The sequence below is a fragment of the Stomoxys calcitrans genome, chromosome 4, assembly GCF_963082655.1.
Source record: "Stomoxys calcitrans chromosome 4, idStoCalc2.1, whole genome shotgun sequence".
NCBI classification, from domain to species: Eukaryota; Metazoa; Arthropoda; class Insecta; order Diptera; family Muscidae; genus Stomoxys; species Stomoxys calcitrans.
The window spans coordinates 130,656,520-130,672,707 of NC_081555.1; the positions used below are offsets into that span (position 1 = coordinate 130,656,520).

Genomic DNA, 16,188 nt, shown 5'->3' on the forward strand with positions numbered 1-16,188 from the left:
AAATACATGCTAAATATTTTTTGCGCCATTCTAGGATTGAGATCTATGCGGGCATTTTACTGATCCCCAGTCAAAAAATGTGTAATCACCTGACATGCGGCCCACCTCGAAGTAATGCGAAAGCGGTTCGAGAGTGTAACTAATCCCTCTGTGTAACACAGAGGAGATTTTTTGCCTGCACCATTGGATGCTGACATACGCCAAATGACCAACATATCAGCGTACCGTAGAATGGCCTCTGGGTGGTGCGCTAAGCATCCACCAGAATAGTTTTTATTGCTTCTCAAAGGGGTTTTAATTATTTACATTTGCTTTGGATTGCAATGCCTTTTTAATCACAATGAAACTTTACATATCAAAGGGGAATTCCCATCTAAATTGCTTTAAGTTTTACCAAAAAAAGTTTCCACAAATTATCAACTGCGGTTATCAAATCGCACCAAGAGGCATATCACTTTGAATGTTTGTGGTTTTATGAGTTCTACGCAAAGGCCGAAGTGGACTAGCCTACAATATAAAGTAGAGTGGTAATTCTTGTACAGACCTATTTCATTAAAGTCTGCTCAATTTGAAAGTGCTAAAGTTTTGTCTTGAGAGTTTAAATAAAAAAGTCTTAAAATGACAATATTTAGTAAGTAAAAACAAATTATTATAGCTGATAGATAATGACTACACTAGAATTTGGTTTGATTTGACACATCTTAACATACCTGTATTCATGTCTGTGCCTCCTGAAATAGAAAAAGAAAACGTGGTTTGTGTAAAAAACTTTAAGACAAGTAGTGAATTTCAAAATAAACAAGTTAAACCGCTTTATATTAGACCGCTCCAAACCAAAAATGCAAATTCGCCCATGAACATTCTATAAAGGAACAGGAGCAAACTTCTCACATATCAATGAGTTCTGTCCGCTCCAAGTTAAAGCTCACTGATAAGGCGCCTCCCTTTTATAGCCAAGTACAAGTGATTGGTTTAAAGACCCAAAAGCTGCGGTGGTGGAATCAAGCCGTAGAATGCTGTCTGCTACTGAAACTTAGACTGGTAGAGCTGCTGCTCCAGGCTCCACTAGCCGACAAACGACTGGCCAGCAGGAGCTTTTGACAAAGACACCTTGTTCGAGTCTTAATAACAAGGCCGAACCTATTCTTTCTTCGCATGCCTATAATTTGCCTAGGCCATCGGCCTTCCCCGGCAAACCAACACGCTCTTTAAGAGGTTTGAATAATAGAGGACGCATCACTCTCAGATTTATTAAAAGGTTTGGTGTGAATGATTTTAAGACTGCCACTAATAGGGAGAGAGACTGCCTAGATTGGGCTGGGGGATTCACTGCACAGGATACCCCAAAGACTACACGTCTAGATTCGAAAACTGCACTGCAGTCAGCCAAAAGCCTGCGGCCACCTGGAGGGCATCCCATGCCTAAAAGAACTAGGGCGAACAATAGTAAGATGGGTCCAAGAATTCTGAATCCTGACAAATGTTCGGTTTCTGCAGATAAATCTCCACCATTGTAAGTCCGCTTCAGCGGCATTAAAGGTCCTCCTGATGGCAGGGGATTTGACGTGATTCTTTTCCAGGAACCATAGGTGTGTGGAGGAATCGTTCGTGGACTCAGAATTCTGAGTTTAAATTACTCAAGGGTACAGGGAATGGAAGACACAGAGCCTGTATTCTTCTTCCGTCGCTAAGCACTGAAGATCCAGTATTAGCAAGCATTGAAATAAATAAATCTCATTACTGGCTGGCTTCCTTTATATTGTATATGGCACATGATTCAGAGATGCCGCCTTCAATCATTAAGTTGCTGGTTCTGCATGGAAAATGAGCCTCACTGTAGAAAGTGATGCTAATGCACATCACCAGATATGGGGAAGTTCGGATGTCAATGAAAGGGGTGAGCTGCTTATCGAATAGATTATAAGTCGCAATCTGGCGATTTATAACAAGGGGATAAACAGACCTCTATTACTGGGAAGTGTTGGATGACCACATCTTCTCTGATCACTGTTATATTAGTTTCAGCCTTGGAGAAAATACTGCAGAAGTGGTCCATCGGCTAAACAGAAGAAAGGCGGATTGTGATAAATTTCAGTGCAAATTCTACACGTCTATCCCGCAGAGCATAACGCTATTGGCCTGTAATTCGCAGGGTCGGTTTCCTAACCCTTCTTGGGGATAGGCTGCACGTTCGCAATCTTCCAACGCGGTGGGAAAACACCCGCACGATAAGCAAGGTTGAAAAGATTGCGTTAAGGACGAGCGAGCGTCGTTCTTTGACTTGCATAAAACTAGTAACGATATGCCATCTGGGTCCGGGGATTTATTTACGTCGAGATCTGCAAGAACCCTTTTGACTCCACGTGTTCGAAAATATATCTGAGACATACAACTAGATACGTCTCTAATAACGGGGAGTGGTTGATCGCTTTCCGGGGAGTGGTTGATCGCTTTCCGCAAACATGTCAGCCAGCTGATCAGCCTTATCAACCTGGTCAGTGAATATCAGGTTGTCTTTAATGAGAGTCGGGATAGCCGATGAGTTGTCCTTCACTTTTTTCACAAACGACCAAAAACTTTTACTTCCCCTTGGAAATGCAAGAACTTTGACTTTGGCACACGAAGTTCTTGTCTGTTTGCGCAGCAATTCATTACTGGCATTTTTATTTGAACGCCAATTTCTAAATGTCCCCTCTTCGCTGGTAAAACCAGCTTTTGTCCTTCGATTTAAGCGAAAGGGCCTCCTTTTTATAGCCGAGTCTAAACGGCGTGCCGCAGTGCGCAACCTCTTTATGGAAAGAAGTCTTTACAAGGCATGGTACATCACAAATGTCACCAGTTTTAGGAAGGGATAACCACCGCTGAAAAAGTGTTTTTTTTTTGTGCACGCTTGGATTCGAACCCAGACGTTCAGCGTCATGAGTTGGACAGCCTAACCTCTGTGCTAAGGTGGCCACCCAATTATGGTCAGACAACCAGAAACAGATCCCAGTCCCTAGATCCTCAATGTAGACACACAGACCCGCTCTGTACCAAGCATGATCCATTTGTGCAGCATAAATTTTCAGATGGCAATATCAGAGTTGCATCAGTCTAAGATTGTGCTGCTGGCATCATTGTCGTTTCACAAATTTGATACGAAACGTCTTCTATTCAATCCAGGTTTCGTTTTGCCACCAAGATAATATCGCGATGGTGTGACCTGATTTATCTATTTGTTCTCCTTCTTCTTCTTCTCTTCTACTATCTTCTTGGTTGAACACAATGGATCTAAGGTCTCCAAGTGAAGCGGCTAGTAAGCGAGGTGCTAGCCGTTTGCCCTCCAAACTAACCTAATCTAGATCAACGGAGATTGTTCATGGGCTGAATCAGCCAAAAAATGGACGCGTAATTGTTATTGGATTCGACTGACATTTTTTACAATGACTTCTCCTATGACCTTTAATATCTGTGCCAAGTCTAAAAGGAATGAGTTCATAACCTTGTATAGCTCCTATATAAACAGATCTCCCGGTTATTCTTCTTGAGCCCCTAGTGGACGCAATTCTTATTCGGTATAAATGATTTTTTGCAAAATGACTTCTGTTATGACCTCCAACATCTATGCCGGGTGTAAGCTGAATCTTTCTTTTCTTTTCTAAAAAATACAAATTGCAGGTCCAATCTCTAAATTGAACTGAACCAATATTTATGTTGCACCGCTGTTCCAAAAATTTGAAATATTATAGTTATTTTTTATTGAAAAACGTAAGAATTAGAGATTTAAACTTTATAAAAACAAAAACACCTACATATAAACAATAAGAATTATAAATTACATTTCTGGAATTTTTACTGTTTCCTTTATGTTTTCGGGTGAACCTATATTTATTTCGCGCACTGTTTATACTTTATATTATGACAAAATGACTATGCACCCGTCCTTCGATAAAGGGTATAAAAGTGCTAGGGTGTAAGAGAAGGATTTTTCAAAAAGTTTGAAATTGAATTTGACAGCGATCGATTGTAAAACGGAAGAATATAGTATCTTAAATTCATGTAAGCAGTCTCAGAACGAAGAATGGATAAAATGTTGGACATATAGAACAACTCATTAAAATAATATCAGCCTCAATTTTGTTATATTACCAATTTTTGTTTTCCTTTCCTATAGTAAATACTCCCAATGAAAAACGTTACATATTCTACCCAGCAAGCAATGGCGAATTTAAATTTCGTATTTGTTGCAACAACGATTGTCATGTGGCATTAGCCACGCAACCACATGAAGCTTTGCCCATGTACGAAATTGCCATTGGAGGATGGAATAATACCAAGTCTATAATACGAAAATTTGGAGAACAACCTGACTTTGCAGCTGCAGCTACTCCTAATATTTTGAATAACAATGAAATGCGAGGATTTTGGGTACGATGGCTTGACAACACCATTTCGGTGGGTCGAGAAGGCGAGAGTCAAGCGTTTATGTCTCACAAGGATCCAAACTTATTGCCCATTAAATATGTGGGTATATGTACGGCGTATGGATCGACGGGCTCATGGTTGTTTGATGGTAAGCTCTTTGATATTGCAAAACATCATGGACATTTTTAACTTTTCGTTGGTAATTTTGAGAAATACCCATCAATGGCATTGTGCCGTATCATCCAATGAAGGCCGACTTGGTTGGAAGTCAAAATATGAAATTTGGTAAGTAATAAAATACAGATTTTTAATTGAATAATGGTGTTAATCATAATTTGACGTCGTAAATTTCGTTGAAATTTTCTTTGTGCAAATAAATTTCTCTTCTTAACCCTAACCCTAACCCTAACCCTAACCCTAACCCTAACCCTAACCCTAACCCTAACCCTAACCCTAACCCTAACCCTAACCCTAACCCTAACCCTAACCCTAACCCTAACCCTAACCCTAACCCTAACCCTAACCCTAACCCTAACCCTAACCCTAACCCTAACCCTAACCCTAACCCTAACCCTAACCCTAACCCTAACCCTAACCCTAACCCTAACCCTAACCCTAACCCTAACCCTAACCCTAACCCTAACCCTAACCCTAACCCTAACCCTAACCCTAACCCTAACCCTAACCCTAACCCTAACCCTAACCCTAACCCTAACCCTCAACCCTCTACCTAACCCTTAACCGAACTCTCAATCTAACCCTGAACCCAACCCTCAACCCAACCCTCAACCCAACCCTCAACCCAACCCTCAACCCAACCCTCAACCCAACCCTCAACCTAACCCTCCACCTTATCCTCACGCTCATCCTTATATTTACCCTCTCTCTCTCTCTCTCTCTCTCTCTCTCTCTTTGTTTCAGTAAAAACTCCCAATGAGAAAAAATACAAATACTATCCCGCCCAAGGTGAAATTTTCACATTTAACGTGTGCTGCACCAATGATTGTCACATTTCGTTATCAACTCATATGGACTGGGTGACCCCAATTTACGAAATTGCCATTGGTGGCTGGAGTAATTCGAAATCAATTATACGCCTTATAGGCAAGGAACCCAACGTTGTTGCAGCCATTACCCCAAACATTGTAAATCCTAATGAAATGCGTGGTTTTTGGGTTAGTTGGGATAACAATGTCATTCAAGTTGGTCGTACAGGAGAGTCGGTACCTTTTATGTCTTACAAGGATGTCAATCTTTTCGACATAAAATATGTGGGAATATGTACGGCATTTGGTTCCACAGGAACTTGGTTATTAAAGGGTAGGTTTAAAATTGTTGATGATCATTGTCATTTAATTTTTTATACTTTGTATTTCTTATATACAGAAATGGCATCTGCTAAAGAGATTGTTTCATTGCCCACAGGTATTCTTAACGATAATAGCAAATTGACAAGTGGTAAGTTAATATATAACGAATCTTGGGAACACATCCCCATGGTTCGCATTTGTGAAGTTTTTTGCTCTGTTTCTCTTTAAGGGCAGAAACTAACTAAAGCAATAATTATGTACATACTCTACTCCCAAATACCTTTCATTTGAGCCTTGCTTTGATCGGTAAATATGTCCGGTATGATGTTATTTGTGGGGATGAGGCGGACCCCCACGTATCAAATTCGGGCACTGGTCTCAAATACCTTTCTTATGAGCCCCATATTTTCATTATTGGTCTATATTTCCATTTGACGGGCTTTTTAGGTGAGGCGGCCCCTCTAGATATCCCACCCTAATAAGGATACCACAAAACAAACTAAATATCACTTAAATCGCCACACCCATCTTCGAGATCTGGCGATTTTGATAGTAGGGTGAGGAGAGGGTGCGTCCATGAAAGTTTGGCTGTTAGATGTACTTCATTCTTTTGGTTTTGGTCGTGGATTGGAGTAGCCAAACCCTTTTACCCCGAAGGTGGTTATCTGATTCATACTCTACCTCCAAAAACCACATTTGAGCTACATTTTGCTATATTCGGTATTGACGTTTGAATTAGTGGGAGTTTATGAGTTGAGGCATCCCTGAAACACTTGACTACAAAACAGATATCAGATTTGAGCCCCTTTTTGCCATAATTCACAAATATGTCAAGTTTAGGTTAAGTTGAGAGGGCCGCCAACACACTTAGCCCTGAAAAATATCAGCATCGTGCTCTACTCTCAAATTATTTTTATTTTAGCCCCAAATGCCATTGGTTTTGGGGGAATTTATCTGGTTAGACGACCCTCAAACACTTGCCCCAAAATTGGATATCAAATTCGAGATCCACTATCAAAAACCTATTATTCGAACCCCCTTTATAGCCATAGCAGGCAAACATGGCCGGTTTGTAGCGAGTTTAGGGGCGGACCCTAAAATAATATCAGCACGATTTTGTTTGAGCCCCATAAGTCAAGAATTTTGAAGGTGGCGATCTAGATATTCAAGGCTGCGGGACCCTTTCAGATCCACACAAATTAATTTTTTTTGTATTGGTTATCTACAATCAAAAGCACAATTCAAAGCTCCCACTTGTGGTATCCCCACACTTTTATACCCATCACCCTAGGATGGGGGTATATTAATCTAGTCATTCCGTTTGTAATACCTCGAAGTATTGATCTACGACCCCATAAAGTATATATATTCTTGATCGGCTCGACATCCTGAGTCTAATCATGTCGGTCCGTCCGTCTGTCGAAATCACGGTGGCGGTCGAACGCGTAAAGCTAGCCGCTTAAAATTTTGTACATTAACTTAATATTGATGTAGATCGTTGGGGATTGTAAATGGGCTATATCGGTTCAGGTTTGGATATGGCTCCCATATAAACCGATCTCCCGATTTGACTTCTTGAGCCGCTGAAAACCGTTATTTTTATCCGATTTGACTGAAATATTGCACATAGTCTTCTGTTATGACTCCTAAAAATTGTGCCAAGTACGGATCAAATCGGTCTATAACCTGATATAGCTCCCATATAAACCCAACTCCCGATTTGACTTTTTGAACCTCTGGAAGCCGCAATTTTTGTCCGATTTCTGTTATTACTCTCAACAACTGTGCCAAGTACGTTCCAAATCGGTCTGTAACAAGATATAGCTTCCATATTTTAGTAGAATCCATTGTGGTGCGTTCCCAAGACTCGGCCCGATCGAACTAAGCATGTTTTTACTTGTTAAAGATCAGTAGGTTCTCCTCTGTCTATGCCAATTTGAGAGCCTAAAGACCTTTTATTGCTCTCCCGTTTCTATCCTGATCAGCCTTCATATATTATTTGTAATTCCTTTTTTGGAATAGGATGGACACATTATATTCTCGGTCGACCTATTTGACAATTTGGTGTTATTTTTGTTGGGAGGAGAACGTCGGTTCCCCCGACGCTAAGACCCAAAAGGCAATTTATTTGAATTCTTTAATGTCGAGATCTACAAGTCATGGCCGTTTTGGGGGTTTTTGGGGTTAGAGAGGCCCCGTAGACACCTTGGACCAAATTCTTATAACGGATGTGTACTCAACTTCCAAACACCTCTCATTTGCCTCAGACACCAAGGAATTACTTTTTATATGAGCTTTACATTTTTATGTTAGACTAGCCGAAACGGGCCCGCTCCGCTGCGCCTTCTTTTTAGGGTGGGGACACTTCGGATATCGAATTCGTGCGATTGTAGTCTATGACGCTGAACGCGTTCGAATTCTGGCGAGAACGTCGGACTAAGCGGTGTTTATCCCCTCTGAATGTTGGCGACATTTGCGACATTTTAAAAAATGTTTCCCAAAGAGGTGTCGCACTACGGGACGCGGTTCGGACTCGTCTATAAAAAAAGGTCCCTTATCATTGAGTTTAACCTTGAATCAGATGGCACTCATTGTTGTGTGAGAATTTGCCCCTTCTCGGTTCTTGGTGGTAATGTTCATCCTTTGGGTAATGTTCTCGTTAGGGAAGGGATGGCACCTCAGACATTTCGACTCAAATATGGATATCAAATTCGTGTTGCACTTCCAAATTCCTTTATTTTGAGCCCCATATGGGGTTGGGTGGGGGACCCGCTGGGTACTTGGGCCCAAATTTTAATACCATATTCGTTTTCTGGTATTCAATACCTTTCATTTGATTGTGCCCATCGGACCACTTTGGTGGTGTTTTTGAGGGTGGGGGACCCCCCGACTCTGATGATGAGATTTTTGGGCCAAGTTCGTATTCTACTCTTAAATACCTTTCATTTGATAACCATATTGTCCCAATTGGAAAACATGTCCGTTCAGTTTTGAGATGGGGCGTTCCTTAGGATAGTTGACAGAAAATTTTTTATGAATTTCGTGTATTAGGGGTACGATAAGGTGGCATGGAAAATTTCGCTTAAATCGGTTTGAGTAAATTGTTGGGAATTGCAAATGGGACATACAGGTTCAGATTTAGGTATAGCTCCCTTATAAACCGATCGCCCGATTTGACTTCTTGAGCCCTAACAAGCCGCAATTTTTGTCCGATTTGCGATTGGCTGAAATTTTTCATATAATGTTTCAACAACTGTGCCAAGTACGGCCAAACTCAGTGTATAACCTTATATAGCTCCCATATAAACAGGTTTCTCGATCATCCTTATTCGGTTCCTAGAAGATTTAATTTTTGCTTGTCTGACAGAAGTTTGGTATGTAGAAAAAAAAACTACATTTATTTTGTACAAATTTTTAGCAGAATCCATGGTGGTGGGTTCCCAAGATTCGGTCCGGCCGAACTTAGCACGCTTTTACTTGTTTTAATTTATTTAATTTGCACTCTTCTTTCCTTTTAGTAAACACTCCCAATTTGCAAAAATACATATTTTACCCGGCTCGTGGCGAAACTTTCTCATTTAAAGTGCGTTGCTCCAATGATTGCCATGTTTCTCTCTCAACCAATCCGCAAGAATTACTGCCCATGTATGTCATTGTCATTGGTGGTTGGAATAACTCAAAATCGGTTATACGAAAAATTGGAAGTCCTCCCGATCTGGTAGAAGCTATGACGCCCTCGATTGTGAATTCCAAAGAATATCGCAGCTTTTGGGTTTGTTGGTATGGCAATGTCATTCAAGTTGGACGTGATGGAGAAAATGTTCCATTTATGGCATACAAAGATGAGAATTTATTTATGGTCAAATATGTTGGAATATATACGGCATTTGGATCTACAGGCTCCTGGTTATTGGATGGTGAGTTAATGCGGAGGGAGTTTGTGCTAAAAGGAAATATTTCAATTAAACAATTTGCTATTCTTTCAGAAAACTTTAAGGCAGATTTAGTTAGAAATCCTAGTAATTGCTTGAAAAGTAAGTATCGATACAGAAAAGTTAATCTGAGGTGTCACTAGCTAACAATTTTGCGGTTTTTGATGCGTTGCAGTGGGGGCATGGCAGCGCAGAGGTTGTTATGTCCGCCTATGACACTGATGCCTGGGTTCGAGTCCTGGTGAGAATACGAGAAAAAATTTTTTTTTCAACAGTGATTATACTTCTTATGATGGCGACATTTATGAGGTGGCAAAATAGTCTGCGGTACGCCATTTAAACAAATGCAATTTCGACCATGAGCCTTCATTGAGGAACAGAGGCAAACTTCTCATATATCAATGAGTGCTGTTCGATTCAAGTTGTTAGCCAAGGCCGAACTGCGTCACACAGTGCGATATCTCTTTGGGAAGACGTTTTTACATGGCATAGTACCTCACACATGTTGCCAGTATTAGACATTAGCATAACCGCAGCATAGGGAAAACCGCCGCCGAACATTTTTTAATGTTCTAGCCAGGATTCAAAGCCAGGCCTTCAGCGTCTTAGTAGGACATTCTAACCTTTGTCCTATGTCCAAAGCCGTTTAAACTCGGATATAAAAAGGAGGTCCCTTATCATTGAGCCTAAACTTGAATCGGACAGCACTCATATATGTGAGAAGGTTGAAATGTTCATGGGAAAATTTGCAATTTTGAGATGGCCAAGTTTAGGTTAGGTTTAAGTGGCAGTCAAATTAGACGTTTCCGTCCATTGTGATACCACAGAAACAGAAAGAGGAAGATACCTTCCATTTCTTACAGTTGAACCATCCGATCGCTTTAAAAAGCCCAATAACTTGTGTTTGAACACATCCGCTAAACCGACAAGTTCGCAAAGAAATGAGAGCCTTAAGTGGAATTCGGTCTGATTGCCAAGAGTAGGACACACATATAGCAGAAGTGCTATAGTCTCTTCTTCGTCGACGTCCTCACAGCTTCTGCAAAAGTCGTTACGGGCAATCATCAGTCTGTCAGCATGTTTTCCGATCAGAAAGTGACCTGTCATGACGGACACAATGACTGAGACATATGTTCTAGCCAGCGAAAACAAAGAGATAGACCTTTTCAAATCTAGACCAAGCCGCATAATTTTGGAGACCTCACAATCTATCATTCGTTGCCCTTTGGACCTGAAAACTTAGCTTACATATCCATGGCCCTGCACTCATAACAATTGAACCGTTGAGAGATCTGTCTGGCTGTCTGAGAAGATATTTTTGCCAATCTTCCTTATGACATTTTTATCTTTGCCATTTCACCGCTCCTTTAATTGAAAGGAGCTCCGCTGGATACATACTTCAATGGTGGAGTAATCTTCTCGATATGACCAGCCCTAGTCCTTCAGAGTACACCCCAAGGCTCACCTGGTCGACCAGTTTGTATCCATTCGCATAGAAGTCTATGTAACTTCTACTACCAGGAATATTGTAGTTCCAATCGGTCTTATCCACCAATCGGCACCACAGTACTATTTATCAAAAACCAGCTCATGCAATGTGGATCCAGTCGGGCATTGCTTTACTTTACATTAATTGGTTATGAAAGACCATATGTCCCATTAGCCGAACTTAGAATAGCATTCCAAACGCCTAGATCTTCTGCGCTCCTTCTGTAATCTCCGACACCAAGTTTCGAGGTGCCGCTCACCACTTGCTTTTCCATCGGGCTTTTGGTCATCCCGGTTTGCGTGTACCATCGTGATCACCTTCAAAAGACTTCGTCGCTGGAGCTTCTTCACTCATTCTGACAGCATGACCTAGCCAACCCAACCGTTAAATTTTGATACGTTCAACTATGCTAAAGTCGTCATACAGCTTGTACAGCTCGTGGTTCATACGACGCCGATACTCTCCATCAGTGCAAACTGATACGTAAATTTAACGAAGAATCTTTCTCCCAAAAACTCCAAGTACTCCCTCGTCTACTTTCACAAGCACCCATGACATTCGTTTCGGTTACGACTTTGACGAGGTGGATAAAGTTGAAGACCGGATAAAGTTGAAGACCATCTCAAAGTTGTGGATCCTAACTTTCTCCATTTTCTTTATCTCCTCGGTTATAATGCCTTCCATCAGGTGACAGCCGTGTGGCTTTGCGAATTTTTTTATGTTTAAATTTAATGCCGCTAACTACCATGTTTTTTTCCGCGGCGAAATCTATTGGCCTCAACTCATTATCGGACGTTATCTCGTGGAGTCTAAATTTGCCGACTGTTGGACCAAAAATGTCTTCCTTCCCTATCTTCGCATTTCAATCTCCCAGAACGATTTTAATACCATGGACGGGAATGCGGTCGTATTCTCTCTCTAGACGCTCGTAGAAGATATCCTTGGTCGGCTCGTCTTTGTCTTCCGTCGGGGCATGGGCACAAATAAGGGTGATGTTGAAAAATGTGGCTTTTATGCGAATTGTGGCTAGCCTCTCATCTACCGGAGTAAAGCTGGAAACAAGTGTTTCAGTCTCCGACTTACCACAAGTCCACAACTAAATTCATGCCTCGTGTCATGGCAGCTATAGTCCGATCCCGGTCCATCGTACTTTCTCTAAGGAGGTTATATCCGGCTTGTACTTCTTCAATACATCCACCAATGGGTATACTGCACCTTCTCTATAAAGAGTCCGGACATTCCAGGTGCAGACAGGCAGATCATGATCGTTTTTTTGTTTGCTTGGGTCGTCAACGAAAGGGAGTCCTTTTTTTCTTTTATTTCGTTTCTCCGAGTAATCCTTATAATTTTCCGGTAGGGGGCTTACTGGCCCAGCGCCACAACCGCAAGGGTTATGTGAGATCGCATATGCATCGGGCATTCGGGTATCAAGAATAATACATTGCCGTAGCCGCCGCATGACCAAAGAGAAAGCTCTCTAAGTCTCACAGCAGTGGTAGCAGCATTTTATCTAGCCACAATGTCTAGATCCATAAGGTGTAGCATTAAACGCAGTGCATCAGTTGGTGTCATACTCAATGCCGCTGTGTTGCACAAACAAGTCATCCTTAGGATCCGCCTGAGTATTGAACACTAGGTGGACTTTTGAAGTGCCGTCCACCAGACCACAACACCATATAGAATTAAAGGTCTGACAACTGCAGTATCTACCCAGTGCATGATACGCGGCTTAACCTCCCGCAGCTGTGATGCTCAAACAAACCATCCTTTGGATCCGGCTGAGTAATGAACAGTAGGTGACGATTTGAAGCGCCGTCCACCAGACCACAACACCATATAGCATTATAGGTCAGACAACTGCAGTATACACCCTGTGCATGATACGCGGTTTAAAGTCCCAATTTTTGCCAATGGCTCTCTTGATCTGCAAGTATGACCTGCAAGTATAGGGCAAGAGCAGCCTTTATTAAGCTTTCCAAATGGTTTAATTTGAAATTCCATTTCCTGCCCGGCAAAACATCCAGCTATTTCTCAGTAAATAGAACATTGTCGAGTATATCTTCCTAAGCCTAGGTGCCAATCTATCGGATACAGCCGGTGTTAAACCATCAGAGCCTGCCGACTTAAAGGAGTTGAAACTGTTTTTCTACAAATTTCCAAATTTCCCAACAACCTTCGACAAATGCATATCATTGACAACTTCTTTGTCTACTGTTTCTCCACTAAACATTTATTTTTAAATCAAAATTAAATTTTCTTTACTTTACAAACAATTTTCTTTTTTAGTTGAAACTCCCAAAGAGAAGGCCTATAAATTCTACAAAATCCATGGTGAAAGGTTAAATTTTAAGATAAGCTGCTCGCATGATTGCCTGTTGGCATTGTCAGCGCAACCCTTAGAGGGTCTACCCATGTATGAGATTGTCATTGGCGGCTGGGGTAATACGAAATCGGTTATACGTCAAATTGGCTTGCAACCTGCAGAAGTAACGGAAGTTTTAACACCCGATATCTTAGCTTCAGATAAATTACTAGGATTCTGGATAAGTTGGAGTAATAATACTTTGTCGGTGGGACGTGCAGGGGAATCTATGTCATTTATGTCTCATAAAGACGCAAAATTATTTCCCATAACTTATGTGGGAATATCGTCGGGAAATGGTGCCACAGGCACTTGGCAATTTGAAGGTAAAGTATGCGGCCCAATGTAAGGTCTAAAGTCTAAAAACAAATAATGTTTTCCCTCTATGCAGATAAAACTATTAGTCCAGGCAATTGGTTTGCCACCTCAAATGGTGTTTTACCTCCAGCTGCAATAAGTTGCAACTTGAATGACAAGGAATTAAACTATGTAGCCCGGGTGAAATATAATGGCAATTTGATTCCTGGCCGTTTGCAATCAACTCAGGGTCTTTGTTATATAACGTATAAAGGCAAGGTTTTAAGCTTTAATAACTATGAAGTTTTTGTATCTGGCAATGCTTCTTGGGCTCCTGTTGTAAATGGTCGATTACCCTCAAATGCCTTGGTTGGCGGTTATACAGATGATGGAGAACTTTTGTACATTGGTCGAGCTTTACATTTGGGAAACCTAACACCTGGCAAGGTACAACACTCCAAAGGTTGCTGCCTTATAAGTCATCAAAATCGTGAGATTGCTTGTCCTGAATATGAAGTGTGTGTGACAAATTGAAGTGTAATTGTGTTAGAACTTCTGAGCAAGAAATGCATACCAGCATTACTACGAATAACATATTGTACTTGCAAAAAAGTTAGAAAAATCGTATGTTGTTTAAATGAACGAAAATGAAAGGGAAGGACAAGGGTACACTTATAACCCTTTCCCTTGGAGAAGGATACTTTTATTACCTTGGCAAAGGGGACACTTATTACCATATCCCTTGGTGAAGGATACACTTATTACCCTTTTCCTTTGCTTGTGGAAAGGTACTTTTATTACCCTTTCCCTTGGGGAAGGGTACTTTTATTGCTCTATTCTTAGAGGAAGGGGTTTAGTAGCCTTGCCCTTGGGGAGGGTTATTTTTTTAACCTTTTCTTTCGGGAAGGTTTTTTGGGGAAGGGGTTTTTATTAGCCATTCCCCTGGTATTTTTATTACCCTTTTCTTTGGCGAAGTGTTTTGTGTTACTCTTTTCTTTGGGGAAGGATTATTTACCCTTTAACCTGGAGAAGGTTTTTTTATCCTATCCCTTGGCGAATAGTACTTTTATTACTCTTTACCTTTGGTAAGGGTACTATTATTACCCTTTCCCTTGGGGAAGGTACTCTTATTATCCCTCGGAGAAGGGTATCTTTATCACCCTCTCTTTTGGGGAAGGATATTTTATCACCCTTTTCTATGGCGAAGGGTTTTTTATCACTCTTTCCTTAGGGGAAGGATTTTTTATTACCCCTTCCCCGGTGAAACAGTATTTAAATTAACCTTTTCCTTGGGGTACTTAAATAACCCTTTGCCTTGGGGAAGGGTAGTTTTATTACCCTTTCCCTTGTGGAAGGCTACTTTTATTACCCTACCTCTTGGAGAAGGTACTTTTATTACTCTCTCCCTTGGGAAACGCTACTTTTATTACTTTTATAATTACTCTATCCCTTGGTTAAGGGTATTATTACCCTTTCCCTTGGGGAAGAGTACTGTTGCCATTTTTCCTTGGTTACGGGTATTACTACCCTTTCCCTTGGGGAAGGGTATTGTTACTCTTTCCCTTTGGCAAGGGTACTTGTATTACCCTTTCCTTTATGGAAGGCTACTTTTATTGCCCTATCCTTGAGGAAGGGTACTCTTATTACCCTTTCCCTTGGGGAAGGCTACTTTTATTATTACCCTTTCCCTTGGTTGAGGGTATTATTACCCTTTCCCTTGGGGAAGAGTACTTTTATCACCCTTTCCTTTGGAGAAGGGTACTTTTATTATCATTTCCCTTGACGAAGGGTATTTTTGCTACCCTTTCCCTTGGGGAAGGGTACTTTTGTCACCCTTTCCCGTGGCGTAGGGTACTTTTACTACCCTTTCTCTTGGTAAAGGAAACGTTTATTACCCTTTATCTTGGTGAAGGGTACTTTTATTGCCCTTATCCTTGGTGAAGGGTACTTTTATTACCCTTACCCTTTTCCATTGGTTAAGGTTATTACTACTCTAGGGAAAGGCTAATAAAAGTACCCTTCCACCCGAGGCGAAGGCTACTTTTACTATCCTTTCCCTTGGCAAAGGGTACTTTTATTAGCCTTTCCCTAGGGAAAGGGTAATTTTGTCATCCTTTCCTTTGGGGAAAGGTACTTTTGTAACCATTTCCTTGGCGAAGGGTTCATTAATTACCCTTTCCCTTGGTAAAGGGTATTTTTATTACCTTTTTTCTTGGCGTAGGGTGCTTTTACTACCCTTTCAATTAGTGAAGGTTACTTTTATTACCCTTTCCTTTGGGGAAGGGTACTTTTATTACCCTTTCCTTTGGGGAAGGGTACTTTTATTACCCTTTCCTTTGGGGAAGGGTACTTTTATTATCCTTTCCCTTGACGAAGGGTATTTTTGCTACCCTT

At 41.1% G+C, this 16,188-nt stretch overlaps 1 protein-coding gene across 1 annotated transcript; it reads left to right on the forward strand.

Annotated features, from left to right (window-relative positions):
• Nucleotides 1–528: 528 nt before the first annotated feature.
• LOC106086465 (uncharacterized) lies at nucleotides 529–14,331 on the forward strand. The gene is made up of 9 exons (XM_013251153.2): nucleotides 529–631; nucleotides 4,154–4,552; nucleotides 4,615–4,689; nucleotides 5,326–5,724; nucleotides 5,791–5,862; nucleotides 9,233–9,631; nucleotides 9,701–9,748; nucleotides 13,422–13,823; nucleotides 13,889–14,331. The coding sequence occupies exons 1-9, from the start codon at nucleotides 619–621 to the stop codon at nucleotides 14,326–14,328; spliced, it is 2,247 nt and encodes a 748-aa protein (XP_013106607.2). The 5' UTR covers nucleotides 529–618; the 3' UTR covers nucleotides 14,329–14,331.
• The last annotated feature ends 1,857 nt before the right edge of the window (nucleotides 14,332–16,188 follow it).